Genomic DNA, 24,759 nt, shown 5'->3' on the forward strand with positions numbered 1-24,759 from the left:
AAGCTAACGCCGCTGAATATAATGTGTGTCCACTTCCTTCCCCACCCACACTGTACAGCCATTTTGAACACTTGTTAAATCTTTATCTCTGTCTTGTTTCCTGTTTTACCTACTCTGCAAGGTTATCTCAAAACAAAGACGGGGAAAAAAGCCTAGAAGAAATCCAGTATTATCCGGAACCAAAAACTTTCACTGAAAAATTATAATGTGATCTCTTCAGTTAGAAGATAAAAACAGCAAGAACACAATAATTTTAACATGGCAAAAGGTGTTTTCTATGTAGCTAAAACTACAGATGCCATCATTATAAAGACAAAAAAGAAGTGGAAGAACATGACAACAATTTTAATTTCAACTACTGACCAGAATCATTCTATAGTAGAAAAGGTACTTACAAATAACAAGGTAAAAAAAGCAGGAAGTCTAGCTGGAAGTCTGAAGGAAACTTCATGTATGCAACAGCTAAAACACTTTGTATTCATAAAGTAGGGCTAGATTTTTCAGAGAGCTTAGCTTTGTCATTCCAGCAGTGCTGGATGCAGATCTTTTTAAAACAAGGCAGAATGCAACTAAGATACTCGCAAGTGTTCACTGCTTAGAACTTTCTGCATTCATTAAATCAACTACAAAGAGAGGAGAGAATCTTTTTCTGGAAATTACATCTGAAACTGGAAGTCATGCACGATGTAAGAGAAGTCAATCCTCATGCACAGCAGGTATGAAAATTCCCCTGGAATAACAGTTAGACCAACACTGACTTTAAAAGATGTTTTATCAAGGAATCTCAACTCTTATATGCACACCACCAGTGAAATACAAGCTACTTTGCTGGCACGAGAACAATGCCCATAGAGCTGAACTCTTATATGTGTAGTTGGCACAGAACCATGAAAATATGTGGAAGTACCTGAACAAGTCCTGTGATACACAGGACAAACAAAAATCCAAACTACACATGAGACAAAAAGGATATGTGGAAGACCCACAGCACTCAGCATTCACGCACATTAAACTTTATCAGCGACCAATTTGAGCTCTAATCTTAACCCCGATCTATAAACATTTCTTCAGAATTCTAAAAAATTTTATCAATTCATCTAATAACCATGTGTAGATCAGTATAGCAAGCACTCAATGAAAAAAAAATATACATATTTTCCCACTACAACTTAAGTCTGTATTTACCGAGATCACTTTAATTTCCTTCATGGAAGAGGGAGGCTATCAGCTTCTAAGTAATCTAAGGAGATTGCTTAGAATAAAGGATCTAAGCAATTTAGCGTCCTGAGTTCTTGACTTTTTATGAGATTTAGACACTTGTCTGAAGTCACTTGCGAAAAATTTACTGTGAATTACTCCTGAGTTACCTCTGAATAACAAGCAGTCTCACAGCCAGTATGATCCAATAATATATATAAATATCAAATTGTTTTTCTAAAATATTTTCCAATATTATCCTTAATTAGTCTGTACTTACATTAGCATTCTGTGCTGCAGAACACAAGGAAGCTAATTTGCTGTTCCCATAGTTATGTTTTCTTTCACTCCAAAAAGAGAGAAAAACAGTTCCAACTCCCATCATGACCCCATGCAGACAACATAACACTCTGTTATTGGTAATTACATATAACTTTGCAAGAATACAAACTCCAGTTTCAGAAGGAGAGTACTTAAGTATTTACAAAAGCCAAAGAACTTTATCAGATTCCTTATTAAACTGCTTTTATACAAATTTGTCATCAAGAATGCTGATCTGAAGCCAAATCATCTCAAAATTGTTTTCAATAGATTTCTTCCAACTTTTGCTAGCTTATATATGCAACTACGAGGCAGACGAACACTCCTTGCTGTAGCATAACTTTCTCATACCATCCCACAGTCATCTTAATTATTTTTGTTCTCCCATAGTTTCAAAACATTAAGTTATAATTCAAGTGAGCAAAATTTACTGAGATGGTCTCTGAATGACAAATGCAAATGCCATCTGAATTTCAGACTTAACCCCCAATGTTGCTGTACACTGGCAATCCCAAAATCCCATTCCCAGCCAGCAGGCTTCACTTCACATCTCATTTATCTGCAGTTTTCTCTACCAGAAAAAGGCAGATCAGGAGCTTTCCCTCAATAATGTCACGTGTATTTGAGTAAAGAACAGAGCTTTTTCTCATGAGCAGTCAAGGCAAACTGATTGGTCTTTGGTCCATCACCGAGAATCTCAGAGGTGACTTGGTTGATCTCCCTACTCACTCCTGATGCACAGGATTTACTGATCCTGGATGAGACAAACATCCAGTTTCATTCTCTGGCACATCAGCCCCTCACCAGTCAGCTTCAGTAAGTTTCAACTTTATACCCAGCCCTCCTTTCCCCTTACTTCATGTGCTACAGTTGAAATACCCTGATGCTTTGGGCTTCTCTCTCCTGCTGAGGAAGAAGAAAACATGCAGCAGCTCCTTGGGCCTAGAAGTATGCAGACCAATATGATCAGAAGCATTTCCAGTGTGATATTTGGCAATAACAAACGTCAAGCACCACCAGTGTGGCCAACAGTCTGTCCACTGGAATTCAGTGCACACACGAAAAGAATCATACTTTTCAGATTATTCAGTTTATTTCTTCTAATTTTCAGGTTATTTCTTCCAATTCTTAAAAGAAGTTACCACTGCTCTTGTCCATACAAACAAGACAGTAGAAATCCCTTTCCATTTATTTTCATTTCCTAAACTTGGAATGATGGTTTTCTCTAGACAACAGCACTCACACATGTGAATGGCAAATGAATAAACACTTTCTGAGATAAGTGGTCGATGTGTGCATGTGTTGAACTATCACAGTATAAACATCCGAAGGTCATTCATGAATGTATTCTCTATGCTGATACAAGATATTTAAGTTATTAATGAAAACATAACCAAAAAAACCATTTTTTGTTCAGAGGATATAATTTCAAACCACTACAATATTTAGAGAGATGTTGATTTGGGTCCTGTACATAATGTAAGAACAATTAGTTTTCTGTGTTTCTGTGTTATTGAAAATGCATCTGTTCTGTACTCAGGAGATAAAGTACAAATTATGAGTACACAGATTTGCATATTAACAAATAGCAAAAAATGTAGGCATGTTGAAGTATAATTCACACAAACACAGAAATGCACACAACTTGACATATATCAGTAAAAGCTATAGTCTACAAAAGAGCATCAAGTATTTTTGTGCTTAACCTCATATTAGAAGATGCATCAAGTAGCACAGTGCATGCTAACACTGTACCACGTACTAAGTCAGTCAGTACCTCACTGAGGAAGACGAAGAAGCCACCTATATAATTACTAGCATCATTTCTGAAATACTTTGGTGTTTCTTGGTGTTTTGCTTTTCAAATATTAAACATGCCAGAAAAATCTGAAAATCAGAGACAAATCTACATGGCCATATGCAATTATTTACACTCTCCTGTACTCATTTTGTGTCTTGCAGAATGCTTATTACTCTATTGCATCAAGGCCATGAAATAACTTTTTATTTGTGCTACAATAATGTTAAAATAAACAAACATTTAAAGAGGAAAGGTATTCTTGGACTATGAGTTAATACCACTCATATTTGGAGCAAAGTTTGACAGGCCAAGTAACAAACTAACAAATGTCTATGACTGTAAAATAACTTAGCTAATGACTTAGTCCAAAACTGTGTGTAAATCCAAGCTTCCTAATACACAGTTTTCACATTTTAACTAATATTAAAAGTATTTATTAAAGTACATTATCATTCCAATAATTTAGATTTTCCCCAAATGCAATGTGAGGATGCTGACAATCTACTAAATCTGTGAACAGGTGGTGGACAGCTAAAACTACTACTTCTCTGGTGAATATTTGAAAAGGCAAGACAAACTCATAATATCTTATGCAAATGAGCTTCTCCTCTTCCACAGCATATTCCTCTAGCTGTGTATAGGTATTATGTAGAAAGAGCAATAGTAAAAACTGGATTAATATACAACCTAGCTTAGTGTTCAGCATTTCACTTGAATTGAAATGTGTATGTTAAGAACATATGTTTTACAAAAAAGAGTAGGAAGTTCCTCATACAGGAAGTTTGCAAATGAACATGGAAAGTTTTACAGAAGTTAATTCTCAGTAGAAAGTTTTGTAAAACAAACTTTCCTAAAAATTATACATTTTTGTCTAGATTGTGCCTGAATCCAACCAACGGAATAAATTGAAGATATCCATGAGATATCATTCTGATCTGCTGATGGGCTGGGTCTAAATTTTTGACCATTCAGACAAGAGTTTTCCTCCAGTCACTGAGTAACAAAATACTGCATTTTGAGCTGAGGAATCCGCTCTGTCAGGGATCTTTAATTTTGTGGGCCTGTATCTGATATTTTTATTCTATTTTTCAATTTCTGTGTTCCCTTGGTATCCTAGATATCACAGCATCCTATAAGAAGAAATGATGTGACTCTACTCATATAACCAAAAGTTAAATATGTCTGAAAGGAAGTCATCAGACTCTCACATTCTGGGATGCAATAACTACATAAAGAACTAAAGCAAGATCTTACATTGAAAGGAGACATTTAATAGGAAAAGGAGAGCTCTGGAATATAGTAAGATGTTTCTTGTCATATACAGTTTTGAACTCCAAAGAGAAACAGGAAAGCAAATTAACAAAAAATAATTTAACTACAGGGCATGGTACTGAACATTATCCTAACTTTAAGAGGCAAAACAGCATAATTTCTGTTCTATACTCAAATAGAAATACTGTCCTGGTTCTGAAGGTTCATTAGAGCAACCTAAGCGACTTGCTATAACTTTGGACTGAAAACCTGCCAAACGTTTATTTTTTAAAACCTCCTCACTCTAAGCCTTCATTTGAGTGTTCATGGAATATTTTCCGCTTGTCTAAGAAATTTTCAACCTATCTCCTTTTTAAACACAAAAGACATACATCAACAATGAAGGTACTGCTAGTCAACTCTAGGCTGCCCTGCTGGTGACCTCTCAGAGACCAGCTGGATTTCTACATTTTTAGCCCAGTGAGATTTTCAGTAGCTAACTTTTCTCTAGTCCTTTTCCTTCTAAATCAAGGAAGGAGAGCCAGTATTCAGAAAGCTGCTAGTCACTGCTTATGCCAACAGGACATGAATTTACACAAGCAGTCAGCTGATTTTACTTAAAAAAACAAACAAACAAAAAACAAAACTTCAGTAGATCCTGTCTCTTTCCCTCTCCTTGTCAGTTTTATGCTATACTACAGTGATGTTCCCTGATACACAGCCCAAATTCTAGTCTGCATAGTTCCCATGAACACACAAAGTTTTCATCCAAGTGACACTGAAGGAATTACCTTCCTTGTTATCTTAAGTTATTTTTTTGAAATTTTGGTCCAGCAGCCTACCTAAAAATAAGCCATTTAAAAATCATACCTCATTGAATTTGGTTAGTTGTTAATTCTGGCTCAAGTAGCTATGACAACTGTGGATGCTTTTCTATGAGAAAAAGTTTTCTAGAGAGAAGACATGTTTGTATTATGTAAGATACACTTCTTTTGGCTCTTACTTTATGTTAAAACTCACCAACTGGCAGGTTTCCTTGCTACAATTCTTCTCCATGCAGGCTTCTGTAATCTTTCAAGAACAGTACGTTGCCATCTATTCATGATAAAGTTGTTTACTGTAGCATTACTAGCAGTTAGTTTTTACAAGTACTATTGGCAGCAGTGACTGCAAGGGCAGAATTGCAGGAAAGGGGGAAAGCCTCTCTCAAAGGTTCCATTCACCAGTATCGAACAGGATGGCACAGACCTCATTCTTGTTGAAATTTACCTGAAATGAGCTCTGTCTGCTAAACATGACTAGCAATTCTATCTTATGTCCGTGAGGGAGCTGCAATTTGGAAAGTGGTGGAAGAACTGGTACACCAGATGGTTGCGCTGTTGTTCAGAGGGACCTCAACAGGCTGGAGAAATGAGCCAACAGGAATCTCATGAAGTTCAACATAGGGGAATACCAAGTCCTGCCCCCAGGGAGGAATAACCCCAGGCACCAAGACAGACTGGGGGACAAACAGCTGCAGAGCAGCTCTGCAGAGAAGGATCTTGAGGCCCTGGTGGAGAACAAGTTGACCATGAACCAGCAATGGGCCCTCGTGGCAAAGGTGGCCAACAGTGTCCTGGGCTGCATTAGCAAGAGCATTGTCAGCAGATGGAGGGAGATGATCCTTCCCCTCTACTCAGCACTGGTGAGACACATCTGGAGTGCTGGGCTCCCATGTACAAGAGAGATATAGACCTACTGGGATGAGTCCAGCTAAGGGCCACAAAGATGATGAAGGCACTGGAGCATCTGTACGAGCAAAGGCTGAGAGAGCTGGGACTGTTCAGCCTGGTGAAGAGAAGGCTCGGGGGGGGTCTTATCAATGTTTATAAATACCTGATGTGAGGGAATAAAGAAGACTGAGCCAGACTCTTCACAGTGGTATCCAGCGACAAGACAAGAGGCAACAGGCAGAGATTGAAATACAAAAAAATCCATTTAAACACACACACACAAAAAAATTATTAATTTTTGGAGATATTCAAAATCCAGCTGGACATGGTCAGGAGCAATCTGCTCTAGCTGACCCTCTTTGAGCAGGGTGGTTAGACTAGGTGATCTCCAGAGGTCTCTCCCAACCTCAGCAGTTCTATGATTCTGTGACTGACTGGATAAAAACACAACCCCAAAATAACCTAACAGTGTGGTATGGAGAATCTAGAAGTTGACTGAAACCCAGTCCCCAGAAGCAGGGATACTTCACATAAAGCTTCCATTGAGCTAAAATAATACTAAGTTTGAACAAGCTATTTGGATCACAAAGAGGACAAGAGACCTGAATACCTTCAGTCCTGTGTGGTTCTGGGGGACAACTGAATGGAAAGGGACTCCCAAGAGGCTGGAGTGGGATCAAAGCACAGCTCCTGCACATCCTATTTATTTACTACCAAAACTTAATCTGCTTGAACTGTAGATTACACACACACATACATACACACACTAGGTCTATTTTGTCATGCCTTCATTTCCTGTAAGGTTACCTAGGAAAAATGTCTGAACCAGACCTACACCTACACCTTACTAAAATTCTATACAACAGCAGGAGAGAGAAAGGGTGAGTTCATCTAGGCTGGCAAAAATCATCTCTTCCCTATTTTTGCTGCCAGTAACACATCAGAAAATAAATTTGATTCTGGGGAACATGATTGCCCAACCTCTTGTCTATACCTTCAGAATACCTGATTCAAGACCAGATTTTTTATTCCCATCCCCAAATTACCCCATCACTGTCTCTGAATAACCAAGTACCAAAACATCAGTACTGCAGTAGATGAGGTCCAGAATGATATGTTTTACTCAATGCAACCAATTCCTAGCTATTCTTCATTGAATGATGCTATATAGTGCATCCTTGAGACTCACTGGGCACACAGGTGTCAAGTGGATATGACATTTTCCACAATCATTTGCCATTATAATTCCTTGACAATGAATCTGATTTCTTTAAGGGGCCCAAACCATATGCCAGCGCACAACTGTCCAACTACCTGAGATCACTTACTACCATTTCATACAAAATCTCAGTAGACATTGCCACAAGGGCAAGTTTGATCACTAAATTCAAGTGTCAGATTACGTAACACTTGTACACATTCAATTAACACATAGCATCCCTCCTTCAGTATTAAGTTTTCCTTTGTGCTTATTCCAGTCTCCACAGCTGCTAACATCAAACACATACTTATCCAATATGTTTTCTGTTCAAACTTCCAAACAGGCTTTGAACCCACAATTATTGCCAATTCTCAAAGAAGTCAGGACCTAGTAGGGCATAACTAAGAACTAAGATAAATGTTCAATGCTAAGAACATAAATAAGAGCCAGCAAAGAGTTAGTTGTACTAAACCCTTCTGAAGTTTAGTTTTAATAGCTAAAATTCCTTGTGGTACACTTAAATTTGTTATATAAACAGTGAGATTAATATTGCAGATATGAGAGCAGGTGTTGTGCTGACTTACACCTTAGTCACAAAATAGAATTGTGTTATGAAGGGGAAGTGTTTTTCAGGTGCACTCAGGCAGCCAAAGAAATTCTCAAAAGATTTTAAATTTAAGAGGAAACTATTATGAATTGTGTAATGAACTTTAAAAGATGACTGGCTTCACTAACATGCAATATTTGAAACACAGTAACATACATCCAGGTAAACTGGAGGAAAACAGAACAGGATTTGAGGACATAAGCTTAATCAATTACATTGTAACCTGAAAAGAAAAGTTATTATTAACATTTGAACTCAAAGGGCAAAGCAACAGATACTCCTCCTCTCACTACCCCCCAAAACATTAAAAGAGTTAATAGTAAGAATTATATTTTATACCCGGGCCCCCAGAGAACATAAACACAGGTCAACCTATTAATATTTGATTTACTGTGGCTGTTATATTAAACTGAGCTCAGCTTGATGGATCATATTAACGAGAAAAAGAGGAAAATAAATCAGTGTTCCTGAAATGCAGTTTTACTCCTTCGGAAACGACTACAGCTCATGATCTAAAGACTGTGATTTACAGTGAAGAAAAATATTGTCTCCAGACCCATACAGGCACCTTACTACTACATGTAATAAGTCCATAGCTACTCTTTTGAACACATTATGCATAGCAGTTAAGAAACAACTACAAGATCCTACTCCAGTCTCAGAAGGAAAAGACAAATGGTCAGGTGACAATCTAAGGAACAGAAGACATTTAGTAAAGATTATTCCTGCAGTCCTTTGCCAAGGAAGTAGAAATGGAATTGGTGGCCTGTCAGAAAATAGGTGCAAGAAAAGAGCAGCCAGTTCAAAGAGGCAGTCAACTGAAAGCGTTCTGAGACAAATCATAGAAATTCTTCAGTTCAAGGCAGAGATTTTTAGAAGCTTTAGAGCAGCCTGAATGCTGACTATCTCATTTAATCAAAACAGCCTTCATTACAGTTTCTGAGAATATTTTTACTGTTACTAAAACTCTTTTCAGTAATTACAAACAATTCTTGAATTAAATATTTGTAATACAAGACCACAAAAAAAATCACCACACATCTCCAACTGCACGTGTGAATACAGATAATGCTAGCTCACGAACAGAAGAATTTTACAAAGTTTTTGCTGACAAACTACTTATTGTGATACACATTGGTGAAAGAATACTTATTTTTTTACAACATATAGCTACACATATAATTGTTCCTCATCTTCTATTGGAATAGCAAGATTCTGACAGAATGAATCTTTGATATTTCTAGACAATCAGAAAAGCAATAGTAAAATAAACACTAGTTAGGGATTGCTCCCTAGGTTCAAAGCACACTAAATACAGTGGAAGCCATTTAATTGCTTTAACAAATGCTAGATGAATACTTAAACAAATCATGCAGTTAAGGTTAAATTCACTTAAGAATCTCCTTGAGACTGGTTCTAATCAAGACTGTCAAATGATCAAGACCACAGCAAATGTTGCTAGTAGAAAAGTTGCTGAGTTCCAAAATACCCAATAACTCTTTTAGAAAATAATAATCAAAGAGTAGACTGACACAATATATTTGGTCATATGCTCTGTATTTTCCCAAAATGTGATAAGGGATATACAGTGCCCTAATCTGTTCCAAAGCAGCAAAATATCAGACCACTCCACATTCTTTATGTTGGATGCTAAAGTATCAATACATGATCTCCCAATCTCATCCAGTTTCATAGCTCGTAATTCAACATTTGAATCAAGAATACATGTCAATGAAATACTGTACCACCATTCCCCTGCTGCTATCATCTCGCTTAAATCAGTCATCAGCACACCAGAAATATCATGTTTCATATTTAATCTGTGCGTAACTCTTACCTAAGATACAAGCTCAAAAGTGTGAAATACATGAAAAAGATAATTTGCAATAGAAAGACTGCAAATACTAAACAGGTTCCCCCATTTAGTCTACATTTCAGAGAGTACTAGCTCTTTCTACACATAGCCAAATTAAAAACTTCAGTAACATGCAATCTCAAAAAGATCCCTTGTTTACCATTCCCAGTGCTTATACTGTAATTTTCAAACATCTGGGTATTAAAAACAATCAGATGATGAGGACTGCAGGATTTAAAGTGTCAGGAATTACTAAATTAAATGTTGCTGAAGACTGGATTGATTTAAAAAAAAAGAAGAAGAAAAGGAGGATGCTAGAGTAGTGCAAAATAAAATAACAACTTCAAATTTAAAACTAAATGTTTCTATTTTTACAGAGATAAGTACATCTCATGAAAAGACATTTCTGCTGCATGGATTTTAAAATTACAAGATAGCATACTGCACTGATGACAATAATGGACTACTTCATGTTATACATGAAAAGCAATTGTGTAAGAAACTGCAGCCCTTTAAAAATGTATCTTTTTAATGACTTTTTTTTTTTTTTAATATACACGCTAAAGTAAAATTGTTCCCCTGGAGTGACTTGAAATCAGTAGGTAACATTTTCAAAAAGCTTTCACATCACCTGAATACCTAAATTCCCATGACTTTCACTGAACCTACTGGTGTTATATAGAAGATACATTTCTAAATCCACAAGAATTGTGTTCATCTCATTTTACTAGAGTTTTAGCACATTAGTAATTTTGATACAAGTACAAAGGTTTGAAATCTCTCTCTCCCTCTCTCTCTTTCCCTCTAAAATTTTAACAGGATAGTACGCAGCTGAATGTACTGCCATCCCCAGATTTTATAGAGCCTCAATTCCTTTGCATTGGATATTATGGCACATTTAATCCCAGAGACAGAGTGCCAGTGTTCAGATCTGCTGGTATCTTTAAGCAACCTGTTACTTTCCTTTCATGAGTCTCTCAGTAATCCGAACAGGATTTTTCGGGCATCATTCTACAACAATCTGCCAGTACAGCTGAACTGAGAGGTGACTGTGCATGCAGACTGTGAGAACTGGCAGGCAAAGCACTAGAAAGAATTAAAATTACTAAACAATCGAAAAGTTTAAAAATCTTTTGTTAATAACTGGTGAAAATTCCCAGTGAAATAAACTCTGGTTTTATCTTGACAGCGTTCACACTGAGTTGCGACTGACAAAGAAGGAAAACTACAGCATGCTAACACACATGCAGAGTAAAGGTTTGGCAAGTCCGCAGCAGGGGATTGGCAAGAGCTCTTCAAAAACACAGGTCTGGAAGTTCCTTATTTTGATCCCGATCATGCTAGCATTTAAGAACCTCAACCAAAAATTAGGACTCTTATGTGTTTGCCAAGTAAGAGATGCTAGTTCCAGCTGCAGAAGTTGTAACCCTAGATGTCACAAAAGGTGCTACATAAGAAGTAACAGGCTGTCACGTGGCTTTAAGATTGTGAAGTAACAATAAAACAAACAGTTAAGCATAAAAGCTTCCTGCTTGGGTAATGAATACCAAGTTTTTATGTGAAACACAGTTTCATTCCAAACAGAAAACTAGAAATTGTGTAATGGACATGTCCTAAGGGCTAAAATGAATTGTTTGGTGCATAAACTGCATAAAGTTCTAAAGCTTTTTCAGCAAAAGATGGGCACAAGTACAAGCACTAGGAAAAACAATCACATTTAAAAGAAATTAATTAGAGAAGACTAAGACTAGCAGTGGAACCATACATTCAGAAACTCAGTCTTCCCTTTTTATCTAAATGTCATTTTAAAAGAATTCTATCTTCCAAAGAATGCCTTCAGTTTTACACTACAAATGAAGGTAACCTATATCTCCAATAAGCTAATTCAGCTCGAGATCAGTATTTTAAAAAGTCTCATCATTAACCTAATACTTTCATAGCAGAAGTGATTTTTCCAGTACTGAGTAACATTATAACTGACCAATCCAACGGTATGTCAGTGGTGAAATATCTCAATGTATTCTTGAAGTTTAATTCATTCATATCTAACATAGTACAGACTGACTCAATTTCCTCTTAGAAAGTTGGAATACTGTCTTGAAAAAGAATTCTCCAAGTTACTCCAACTTCCTAACATATGCACAGTAAACATTAGATTCCAGAATGGTGAGAGAAAAAATATCCACAAACAATAGTACTGTCACTGCACACAAAGGTTTTGGGAAGATCTGCTTTCCTGCACTGCTGGAATAGACAACATCTTAAAATCCTAATCATACAGAAATGATAGATTTTAAATAAGAACCATGCATTATGTGCTGAGCAGTCTAGGCCTGCAGAAAGAGCACCAGTGCTTGAAAACCTGAAAGTGAGTATGCAATATGATAGAGAGTATCATCTCCCACATTATACTTCAAAATATCATTGTCTCTAGTTAAAAGAAAACACAAAACACAGACAATCAATTTCTACTAAAGCTGTAAAACTTCATTCCTGTTACAGTTTTTTCCTAACTATAATCTTCGTCTCATAAAATTCCAGGTTATACATGACCAATATAGATAAATTTGAAACAAATCAATACAAGTTTAATTTTAAAAATTCACTGCAGTCACCACTGCTAGCAGCAGAAGATACTATGTTCATACAGGAAAGCTTCCTCTCTTCAGCTACCAAGGAAAAAAAAAATGAAGCATTCATTTCCAGGCACAGGACATTTTCCTATTTATAGTATAGAAAGCTATCTAGAGACAGAGTCAATTATCCCTGTGTTATTTCATATGATGAGTCTACTAGAAGAGCACAAAAAAGAAATATACAAAGTAGTGACTATTCAATCAGAAAAGGACACCTTTTTAAAAGCACTTTGGACAAAACAATGACAAAAACACAGCTAATGAGGTTGGCTGTTATCTTTTTTTTTTTTAAGTATGCATATCTAATTGCTGCTACTACTTGAGTTAAAGAGGCCTCAAATTTAATTTTCCTAATACAAACCACAAGGGAAACAAGATATTTAATATCAAATCTTGTTTCTTTTTCCCTTCTCTTTTGCACAAAAATACACCTTTAACATATTTGAAACATCAACATGGCTGTGCTAAGCAGCATTGCTGCACTAAGACTAAAACGAAACTGCAGAAATTCTTTTTAACATTTTTTTACATTGCTATTAATGATACTTGCTTTAAATATACAAGTTTTAAGTGGAAAGTGTTCCCTCTCTGTGTTCTGTTTTCACCCAACTTATCAGTGAAAAATTTGCAAATATAAGTGATGGAAAAATTAGTTCAAAATTTCCAATGCTGTAATTATCACTAGTGGGTTAACTACATAACAGTGGAAACTGGAACATCCAAGAAATTATAATACCATTCTATGATTCTAATCTAAATAAACTGTCAAATTTTACAGCTTTTTCATAACAGGCTGCCATATGCTGACACTTTCATTTTTCAAGGATATTTTACAGTACTTTTAGCACCGACATTTCAAACTGCTTTCCATAGGAATTGGTGGAACACTTCACAAGACACAACATGTCAGAGAGAAAACAGATTACTGTCCCAATTTAAAAAAAGAAAGAAAAAGAGATCCAGTCAACAGTCAAACTTTAAGCAACATATCTGGGAAGTGGAACAGGGCAAAGGTAGAAAACAACACTCTGCTAGTTTTACTGAAAAGTTAGCTTACTCTTTCAAGAAATACTCCAAAGGAAGTCCTATCTGCAAAATCTTTACCTAAATTTACACACTGTTTTATACATACAACAGAACTGAAGCCAGGCACAGTAAATACAGAAAAGTACTAAGAGGTAAGAAAGCTCAAAGGCTGCTTAGCACAGAAAGATGAAAAGAAATAACCTGAAAAGTCTGTGAGCCACTGCTAGAATCAGCTATTAATATTACCACAGAGAATGGAAATTTCAGTGATGAGAATAGGACCTAATTTTACTTTTTCTCCCTCCTCTCTCATCTGCTAAGCACAGAAATCAAAATCTTTCTTCAGAGCCCTATAAACCACAGGCTTGATCAAGCCACTGACTAAAAATCAGAAAATGTTTGGTTAAAATGGATTACCTGCTGTTCCTCAGGTTTCTTATGCACTTCATTGTAATTATATTGAATCAGATTTTAATTACTTGAATCAGATTTTAATTTGTTTTTTAGTATGTTGCAAGTGGCAACCCGCACAACATTACACACTAAGCTAAAAGTTAAGCATTCTGAACAGCAACCCAAAAGCATGTTTCAAGTAAGTTTTTCCAGTGCTCCTGCTTACAAACAATCATGCTACCCGGAATCTTACAGACTCTTCGGCAAGATGACCATTCTCTATAAAACAAGATTACAAACAACTCTTAATACCACTGAAGGAGAAAATATTCACATCAATTTGTGAAATACTGCAATTAGAAATATTTGGCATCTGACCAATGACAGTATAAGAATTTTTTCCAAAACTTTTCTTCAGTGATATTGACCCCAAAACATACTTCATAAAAGTGGTTACATGCTGCAATTTTTAAGTTTAAAGGACTTAAATTCTAAAGAAAAAAAGCAGTATCGAAATACATTAAAACAAACTGGAGCCAGAGGAACATAACATAGCCAAGGTTAGTTTCCAACATGCTGGATAATACAACATGTATCTCGTATGCAAAGAAAGTTACATCTATATCCTTTGAAAAACAAATTGCAGATGACTTTTGATCTTTTTTTGATGTCTGCAAATGAAGGTACATGCTTAGATGGCTATCCACATTAAAGAGATTAAATACTTAAACAAAGTACTTTTACAAAGCTGGGGAATGGCAAATTCAATCTTAAGTGCTTTGAAGGTACATTCTAAACAAACAGTTCTTGAGGCAACAGTTTTATAATACTACTCATGAAAAATTATCTTGCTTTCCTCGGTGGAGGAAATCATTAGACCTGGAATTGATTTAGAGAAAAAAAATATATTACTGAAAAGTAAAAAGGAAAACATAATAACCAAAGCTTATATTTAATATTTCACTGCATAACCTAGAGCTAAACTATTTCCCAGGGCAATATTTGGGTTTCATGTTTTACTCTTTCCAACTGGAATGCTCTTTAAGAAGCACTTATTTGTTCAAATTGACCACCTGCTCTTACAAATCAAAAAGGAAAAAAATTAATAGTGGCTTTATATGATTCTTGTACTCAAATGGAAGCCAAGTAGTAATCTGTCATTGATCACCACTTGCTAGACATAAAATCAACATGTATTACTTGGAAAGTTTTTCTATTCATGTGATGAAAATGAGTTGGTGATATATGACAAACTCTGCTAATTCTTTTTGGACAAAAAAATGTATTTAATAGTAGCATCAGGATGTGCTACATTCACCCTTAAACCACAAAAACAAGGTAAAGGAACAGCATACAGCAGTCCTTGCCTTCTTCAGCTGCTTTTGTTCTCAGTAAGTTGTTCTGGAAAAGAAAGGGAAGCTAGTTAGCTAGATATATATTATGTAGGTCATGAAAAAAAAAAGTAGATCAGGTTATCAGATCTAGATAAACTACTTGAGCAAAAATGCGATCATGATACCACAGGACCATTTATTAATATATTTGAACAGTCACACATGCCATTCATTGCAAAGTTTTTTGCAACAATATTGAAGCCACAGGCAAGACTGTATGAAGCAGAGTGAATTAGATAAAATGGAGGTTTTGGTCTGTGCAGACATAGCAAATTATTGCACAGTTCATCCAGCCATGGATGCTCAGAGAGAAATTTAAGCAAGAGTCGGGCATCCTTTGTAAGCGGGAATTCCTTGGTACTTCAAAAGACAATCCTGCAATATAGCAGCTCCCATGTTCATTTTCTTCAGCTCATGTGCAATGCTTCACATGGTATTCTTGAATAAAAGGATAGCGGTTGAATCCTGAGAACTTATTTTAATCTAGGCCTTGTATTTCAGTTTTAAATCAGAAAGATGTAATACTTAATTTACTTTTTTCCTATAGTTAGTAGGACATATTAGGCACAGACAGTAGCTATAGCAAATATAATAAAAGCAAATAATTTGAAGGCAATCCTAACAAGAATCACTTAGCAGTTAGCAGAAGATTGAAAATTTAACAGCATTATCATAAAAATTTAATTATTCATTTCTTAACTCTCTTTTTCGAAGACTAAAGATAACTACATTAAACTACTCATTAACCTCCCTTTTAAGTAAAATCATACCATTTCAGAAAATTCAAACTTTGCCCTACATGTTATGGTAGTATTTACTTTGGAAACAAAGCCAGATGGGATGAAACAAGATAAATATTCAATTATCCTCCTTTATAACAGCAGTCACAGAAAAAACTAATTGCATTTTCTCTCTTATTCTGTTTTGTTGCTTTCTTCAAGGAACATGAAGAATGAATATCACATATCTCAAAAAATGATAGAGCACAAAAAGACAAAACAACCAGCAGTAAGATGCCACCTTATGGAAAAACTGCAGGGTTGCCACATTATTCCTTTTGGCTGCATACCTTTTGGGGACCTCTGAGGTAACTAACTTTCTCAACAAACCACATCCTCTTCTCCTCACTCCCAATCTCTCCCCTCCCCAAGTAATCTTTAATGCTTCTTAAACCAGCTAACACAAAAACAAAGGAAACGAGGCCCTGTGATCCCTTCCTCCTCACAATATTGTGCTTGTTAAATCCTATGATAACTATTAGTAGTTGTCTAGTAAGTGCTACCTCTTTGAACATTTCAAACAAATTCTTTCATGTTTTGATAATGGTGGCATCACCTAGAAACGCAACAGTTAAATTCTCCCAAAACGAAGCACAGAACATACTAGAGGTGGAAAATAACAACTGGCATTTTCAACTAACACCCAGTGAAGACAAAATAAGCTTTTGGCACAAAGCACCAGCACTTAATGATCACTTTGCTGAACCTCCAAGCAACAGAATGTTATCTTAATATAATCCTTAAAATGTTTAGAATTGCAGAATGGAAATCTCTAGAGCATGATTTAAACTGTTTTATTCAAAGAACAGGAAAGGCTGTTTTAATCAAAAGGTACATGGGGAGAATTCATGACTTATCATTTGAAATCTTTAACACATCTTTCTAGGAAATAAAATCCAGTTCAACCAAAATTACTGTCCTGACACACATACTGATTGATAAAGATCTGAGTAAAGCTTTGAGTTAGTCACTGTAAATTACATCATTGTCCTTACCAGCCAGGATGTTTATCGAGGGGTCAGTCTACCCTCAACCCTGCAAAAGCATGTTCTCTATATTAAAGCACAACAAACTGTCTACATTATAAATGATGCCACATTGATCCAACTATCCCAAATGTGATTCAGGAATAATTAAGAATGAAGGATGCTTGTACATTGATAGAGCTGTTCTTAAATGCCTTTACATGATCACTGGACTTCATGTTTCACAAGCATGAAGGTCAAGCGTGCACAATCCAAACAGTTCCTGAATATTTTACACTGCCCACCATGACAAAGCTTGCAGCTATTAAAATTGATTTCTATAAAGTATTTGTTCAGGTTAGCTTCTAAAGAGACAGATTATCTTGTTTATTCTCAGGAACTGTGGAACCAGGAACCTAAAGCATATCCAGCACTTACTCATTGCATCAGTTTTCTCTAGAGAGTCAATTTCGGGAAACCTCTGTCAGCAAGTTACCAAAACAAACAAAATTAACAACAACAATTAACCACCTACATACAAGAAGATTATTCTTCAAAATGAAACAGCCTCCTCTCTTTACATCCATTCAAATTAGAGTTGTACACTGTGCCTTCTTGGAATTAATTTTCACACAGCTAGGAAAGAAAAAGAACAAATTTACCAGGTCGTCAAGTAGATGGACTCAGTTTTATATACAATCTGTTCACCGAAGCCAGTCTATATCAACAGACATAGCAAATATGTCCGAGAAAGGCGCAGACAACTTGGGGTAGGCTGCAAAAAAAGCAAGGAATCACCAATATCACACAACAGGTAGGAAAAAAAAACCCAAAAACTTATAATTGAAATTGCCCTCACAAGACAGGATATAAGCGCTCTTCCAGCCTACTTATTTTGGGAAGATAAACCAAAAGCCGTTATTGCCAGTTCAGAGTGAGGAACTGAGGCCCCACAGGGCTGTGTCGCATGTCCATATTTGCAATGAAGAACTGAGTTCCACAAACTATGAAGCCTTGACTTTGCCCTGAGGCACTGAGGGAAGGCACCTGCAGGGGCTCAGGTACAGCCACTCTCACTGATTAACTCAGTCTCAGCCCTTAAGCTTCCCACCAGCCATTCCTAACGGACAGATCTGGTTATGGACAGTAATAAAAACGATACATAAAAATCACCTTGCAAATGGAAGAGCAGGAAAGTTGCTGGTAAGTACAACCCAGTTACAGCTGCCATGGAAAACGGACAAACCAACATGCAATGACCTTCGTTTATGGAAAAGAAATTCTGTTCTTTCTAGATGCCCAGTCTTGCCAATATGATCTTACATTATATCCAAAGGAGAAGAGCTGCAACTCTAATATTGTGTTTATTTCAGGCTTATTTATATTCTGCCATCACTAGCTTGATATGTATATACTTCCTTTCTCTTTATCTTTATGACTCACGCAAATTCAACTTGTTTTCATCACAGAAGAGCTTCTTATTCATGTGGCACTACTTAAAAATAGTAAGTCATACTTGATCACATTCATGAATATTCAGCCTGTCCAGTGCCATTAAAAAAAAAAAAAAAAAAAGCACCTTGCTGACACTTTCCCATTTCTAGAACTTTCACATTCTCAGAGACATTAATCTGTGCTTCCTGTGAAAATCTAATGATTTCTTTTAGGGAAACAAAAGGTATCAGGATATTTATTCCTACTACTGCAAATGTCACCAGCACAAAATGCTTCATCTACCCACCATAACCTGTATGGAAGTTCCTGGTTCACTACAATGCTTTGCTGCCCAGCTACCCACTTATAAGTGAACACTTAAAATTGGATTATTTCTTATTAGATTGTAGCTGAATATGTTTAGAAACTTAGTCTTTTGCCCATTTTGTCATAACTGGGAAGACAGATCCCATGGGAGGATTCAGTCACGTATTACAGACTGTGATCCAGTCCTTCAAATTAGATGAGCCTTCACAGAACTTCCCACAGAAACTAGAAGCCACTCAAAGTCTGCTCTCTCTAAACATATTGGACACTTCTCTGAGAAATACAAAAAGCAGTGCTGGTCAATTCCTTCCCTACCTTTGAACCATGATTCATTCTTAAGGCTTCTTGTGTTAACCTTACGCTTTAAATGTTTAAATGCTTTAAATGGGATGACTGTTAAGTGATTGCAGTGCCAAACGCAAGAGCAATCATAGACTCCACTAGAGCTTTCAGTAAAGCCTTTTTATCACTTTATTGATGTATAAACATTTTTTACTCATTCTCTTGCCAAAGTATGGACTAAAATTGGAGAGAAATAAAAAGTGGTTCATATAAAACCCACATGTGGTGTGATCAATGTATATTTCTCCAGATGTTTAAAAGAAAATTCAGGCTTACAATTGTACTTCTATCAGAAGTGCAATTTTCTTCCAGTGGGAGTTGTCATGGTGTAATCTGGTTGGAGATTTTGCTACTTCCAATCAGAAGGCAATGTACTGCCAGTCTATCATCTTCATATCATTTCTTTAAATGGCTGTGCATCTCTCTGCACTTTACAAACCATAGAAAGGGCAGCTGTTACACCTTACTGCAGCTCATCAAGGAGCTGTGACTGTGCCTGCCAAACATGATCCTCTCCACCTCTGGCTGTTATAATGATGAAGGCTGGAAGAGAAGAGAATCTACATGAGATGGCATCCACTGAGCCTTCAGAAGACCACCTGAGCTATCTCTCTCTCCCTTCAAATCTGCTGCCTAGGCACTCTCAGAAGCCCTATGGCTTCCCTCCAGAGGTTTTACACTCAATTTTCACACACAATCACAATCTAAGCATTTGTTTTAAAAACTAATCCTCAAATAAGCTACCTACAAAAGAATGCGACAACAACATCTGTCCTCTTAGACATGAAAGTTTTTTTGTTTTTTAAAAGCCCACTTCCCCCAGCAACATTAACTCTCTTTAACTAAAAGTTTTTAATGAGGTCTCTTTATTAACAGAAGTGCATCTATTAATGTCACATAAGAAAGCATGAATTTTTCATACCCTGAGCTAAACCTAGCTAACAAAGCTTTTTCATGTAATTGTGGTATTAAGAGACATATTTTAGAAGCATGTAAAACCTGCAATGGGGTCCATTCAGCACAACGTCTCAGCACTATGGAACAATCTGAGCTCTTTTCAAAGTCTGCCTCACCCTTGTCAAGAAGGGAACCCTGGTGCATTCAATAGAAGGTATGGAAGAGAATTTTCAAGCGTAATAATGTAAAGTCAGTGGTTTTAAAAAAATAACAAAACCAGCCACTTCCCAGTATATTAGCTTCTTACGGCAGTAGACTCGAGATGTCCAAGTAAATTGCACCACCCTCCCTTCATTAGCACACCATCACCATGCATATATGTGGGCATAATGAAGAAAAAAATCATTTGTTTCAGCCTGGAAAACAGATTACTGAAGGGTAAAACAGAGGTCTGTAAAAACAGAAGAGGCATGGAAGAGAGTGAATAGACACTGGCAGTCTGCTTGCCTTCCAAAACAAATATTGAGAGGCATTATATAAAGGTAGGAAGAGGCCAGCTGAAAACAAAAGGAAGTGGGTTCTCATACAACACACAGGTAAGCTGAATATATCTTGCCACAAAATGTTGTGGATGACAGAAGGAAGCTAGATGAATTCATGGCAGGTAAATGCACTGATGGTGGCTAAAAACTCAGAAACTCCATGTGGCTCAGGAAGCTTCTGAGACAGGAATACTTAGAGGCAGACAGTGCAGGCTGGGGGCAGGGGGAAAGTCATATTTGTGCCACTCTTATACTATTTCTTAAGGGTCTGCTTTTTGGAGGCAAAACATGGCTGGATGGACAGTAACCCAGGATAACCACTCTTTTATTCTTATATGAAAGACTAAAGTAGCAGGTAAGTTTGTAAGACAAGAAGATATATTTTTACTTTTTACTGAAATCATGGAACTACATGACTCAAATTACACTTCCCCATGTAAATTTGCAATATCTGAACATACATGGTTTCATCCACATTCTAGAAAATATTTTAATTACTAGAAAAAAACAAATTATCCCTGTTACAATACTACATCTACTGCCATCATTGGTAATGGTACACTTAGGTTAGAAGGAAGTTTCAGTTTGTTTATCGCCAAGGGGAAGTTCAGAAAGGCTTGGTATTTCCCCAAGACCCACAAGTACTGTCACAGATGAGTACTTTTGAAAAACCTCATCTTTGGGAGCCTTTTCCTTATTTGACAGGTTTGGAATCTTTTTGTATGAGTGATTAGTGTTACTGCTGCACAACCCACCTGAGGTTTTCCTTGATGGTTTTGCATTACAACAAGCAAATAAAGTATTTTTAAAGCTCACTATGGTGCACAAGAACCTGTAGATGAACTTAGTAGTCAAATTCACCTTTGATTTTAAAATTACAACATTACAGTTGCTTGCTTGGATTCAAACATTGTAATGTTTGGCCTTGAAACAAACCAGTAACCTAGTTCGACTTCTTGGCTAACAGGGACATGGGATTTCGCTCTAATTTCTCCATCAAACCTAAGCCTTAAGCTAACCAACACTGAAAGTCTGCTAATTCTTCTTCAGACATTCTAAAATTATGCTTGGCCCCAAACCATATGCAAGTAAATATTATTTGTATATTCTGTTTTATGTCCAAGTGACTGACTTGTCCAACAGAAAAATTCTTTCAATAATGTGCATAACATATAACATCCATAGCTGTATAGCCTTGTATGTTGCTGGAGAGGATATGCTTTATAATGATTTTAACAGGGCAAAATATGAATAATATATGCTAATATAAGGTTTTTAGTTTGTGGGGGGGGGGTTGTTTTCAAAATCCCATAGTCATGCTCACCTATTCTCCTGCTAAAAACTGAATAAATACAGAACCTCCCCCTCACTCCATGTTTTCAGTTAAAGCAAAACAATAGTGTATGGTGTGTGATATCCAAGAATCAAACAGAGGAGAAAGCATGAAACTAGTTAACATTATAACACTTAAATTGGATAATGTAGAACATTATATAGCAGAAAAGTAAATAAAAGTTACTTCTCAATCTTCAAAGATAAGCAACACAGATAAACTAACTGGTCTAGTGAAACATTTTAACCCACAAATCTTGCTTCTTATGAATAAATTTTGATCACAAAATCCAAATATTTTCCTATTTGCCTCAAAATCTTGCACAAGATGAACAGACATTAGATTGTCACATCAGTTAACCACAGATTTCTACACAGGTAATAGGGAGAAGCAATAGCAAATCAGACATATGCCACTGAGGGTGAGTCAGTATTTTGGGTTTTCTTTTTTTAAATCTGTTTTATATTAAGATCATTGTGTAATGTAACATTCAGAACAGTTTGTTTAAACTTGGTTTTGATCAACAGTTTTACTGAGCCTTCTTAAAAACTTACTGTTTGAAGCCTTCCTGTAAGTTATTCCTGGGTGGTTGGTTGTTTGATTAGGTACCTGGTGTAAGCTGTCACATCTTGACCAGTTTGTGGTAGAGATGAAGCTGGAGTCTGCAACAGGGGAGTCTAAGCACTAGCACAGAGTAAAGCCAGTTCACTGACTCCCAGCACTACACATGGACTTTTCCTCAGGTGCTGGTTATAGGAAAGGAGCTGTTCCTGCTCCACACTGGGAGCTTTGAGGCCTGAAAGCTTCTGCATCAAGTTTTTTGGGCACAAGTGTCACAGGAAAAAACAACAACAAGAACCCTTTTCTAGCCTGATTCACCTTAGTTAAGAATTTGTATCAGGTGGTTTCAAGTTTCTTGTTTTCCTTCAGCCACCGCTGTGGACTTTTAGTTTACCCTCCAGTTGCCACCGGAGCGACAGGATCTCTACTGTAGGTGTGTCTGGAGCCTGCTCTGAGCCGTGACAGTTCAAAAGGCTCAGAGCCATCGACCCCTTCCATGCCACTGCTCCCACTGACGCCTCCCTCGAGCTGAACCGCCACCGGTGCGCCAGCAGGCATCAAGAAAGCAAAGCAGCTAGTGTGGGAAACGAAGCTGTGGGAGAGCCACTTGTCCCAGTGGGCTGGCTGGCACGGCCTCTGCCCGCTCCACGTGTGCAGGCCTTCAACGCGGCACCGAGCACGTGCAAAGCCTGAGACATGAGTGCTCAGATGCAGGATCGGCCATGCATCTGAGCAGCGTGTGCGAACACCATTGCCCGAGTCTGCAGCTAATGTTTGCTCAAACACATCTCGCCACTCACAAGAATAAGTCAGCACATTTCAAACAGCATGATGGCAGCATCACCACCTTTTTAAGTGCCTGTTGCATTTGTTTTTTTTTCCTTTTCAATACAAGCAAAAAAAAAAAAAAAAACGGGTGGCAACCTACATGCACAGGGGATAGAAAAACCTGCTATTTTTCTCTGGTCCAGCTACACACACGGTAACAGCGGTGACAACTTTAAACTAGACATCGCCCACAGCCACCTCCCCCGCCGCCAGCGCCATCCTGCGGCACCCGCAGACGCCCAGCGGCTGTTCAGGGCAGGGGCAGAGGCGGCGGCAGCGGCTGGTATTTTAATCCCTGCCGTACCCGCGCCTGTGCCGGCTACAGAAAATACCGGGAGGAAACCCGCCGGCGCGGCGGCGGCGGCCCGCACTCACCCAGCAGCAGCAGCTTCAGCTCCCGGCGGGCGTCCCGCTTGTCGCGGCGCAGCTGCCGCTCGATCTCGGCGCTGATGCGCTGCGACTCCTTCTCCTCGGCCGAGAGGCAGCAGCCGGCCATGGCCCGCGGCGCGCCGGCTCCCGCCGCCAGAGGGGAGGCGCGGGGAGACCTCCCCCCGGCGCTGCGCGGCGAGGCGCCGCCGCCCGGCCCCGAGGAAGCGGGGTGCCCCCAGCCAGCGGGACACCGCTGCGCCTCGCCTCGCCTCGGCTCCCGCGGCGGGCCGGGGGCAGGCAGGTGCGAGCCTGTGCCCGGGGCCCGCCTCCTCCCGCCGGTTAATGATTGCAGGCGCGGCCGGGCGCCGTCCTCCCACAGCGCTCCAAGTTTGGGGGGGGGGGGGGAGTGGTGACACAGCTGCCCCTGGAGCCTGCTCCTGGCCCGGGAGGGGGGAGAAAAAGGAAAAAAAACCAAACACACAAAACACCACACGCACGGGCAAAAGCTGAGGGGAGTTTGGCTTCCCCCGCCGCCTCGTGGGGCCGGGACGGCACAAGGAGGGAGCAGCGCAGGCGGCGGCGCCCCTAACGGCTGCCGAGGGCGCTAACAGCCGCCGGGGGCGACAACGGCTGCCAGCGCCCCCACTGGCTGCCGGCGCCCCTAACGGCCGCCGGCCGCTGCCCTGACAGGGCGGCGCGGGCATTTGCGCGCCGGGAACGGGTGCTTGAGGCTGGCGTTGGTTCCCCTGCCGTTTAAAGACGGCGTATTCACTTAAAATTGGTCAGCATTGTCAAATTCGGTATTTGGGGATTGCCTTTCCCACCTTTGCTTCTCAACGCGGGTGAAAGCCCAGAAAGGGAAGACCTCTCTGTGCTTGGTGTTGGCTACAGCTCCTCAATTTGGAGGTATTCTGAGTTAACTGCATTTCTCTCCTAGTTTCACATACTTAACGTTTAGTTTTACAAACATGAGTTTGTATTTTGTAAG

The 24,759-nt window shown here is 38.4% G+C and overlaps 1 protein-coding gene across 1 annotated transcript in view; it reads right to left on the bottom strand.

Annotated features, from left to right (window-relative positions):
- Nucleotides 1–24,137, bottom strand: part of GNA14 (G protein subunit alpha 14) — an 87,800-nt gene extending 63,663 nt beyond the window's left edge. The window contains exon 1 of the mRNA XM_067316159.1: nucleotides 23,778–24,137. Within this exon, the coding sequence (XP_067172260.1) occupies nucleotides 23,778–23,898 (121 nt within the window). The 5' untranslated portion in view covers nucleotides 23,899–24,137. The remainder of the gene's footprint in view (nucleotides 1–23,777) is intronic.
- Between the last annotated feature and the right edge of the window lie 622 nt (nucleotides 24,138–24,759).

The sequence above is a fragment of the Apteryx mantelli genome, chromosome Z (genome assembly GCF_036417845.1).
Source record: "Apteryx mantelli isolate bAptMan1 chromosome Z, bAptMan1.hap1, whole genome shotgun sequence".
Lineage (NCBI taxonomy): Eukaryota > Metazoa > Chordata > Aves > Apterygiformes > Apterygidae > Apteryx > Apteryx mantelli.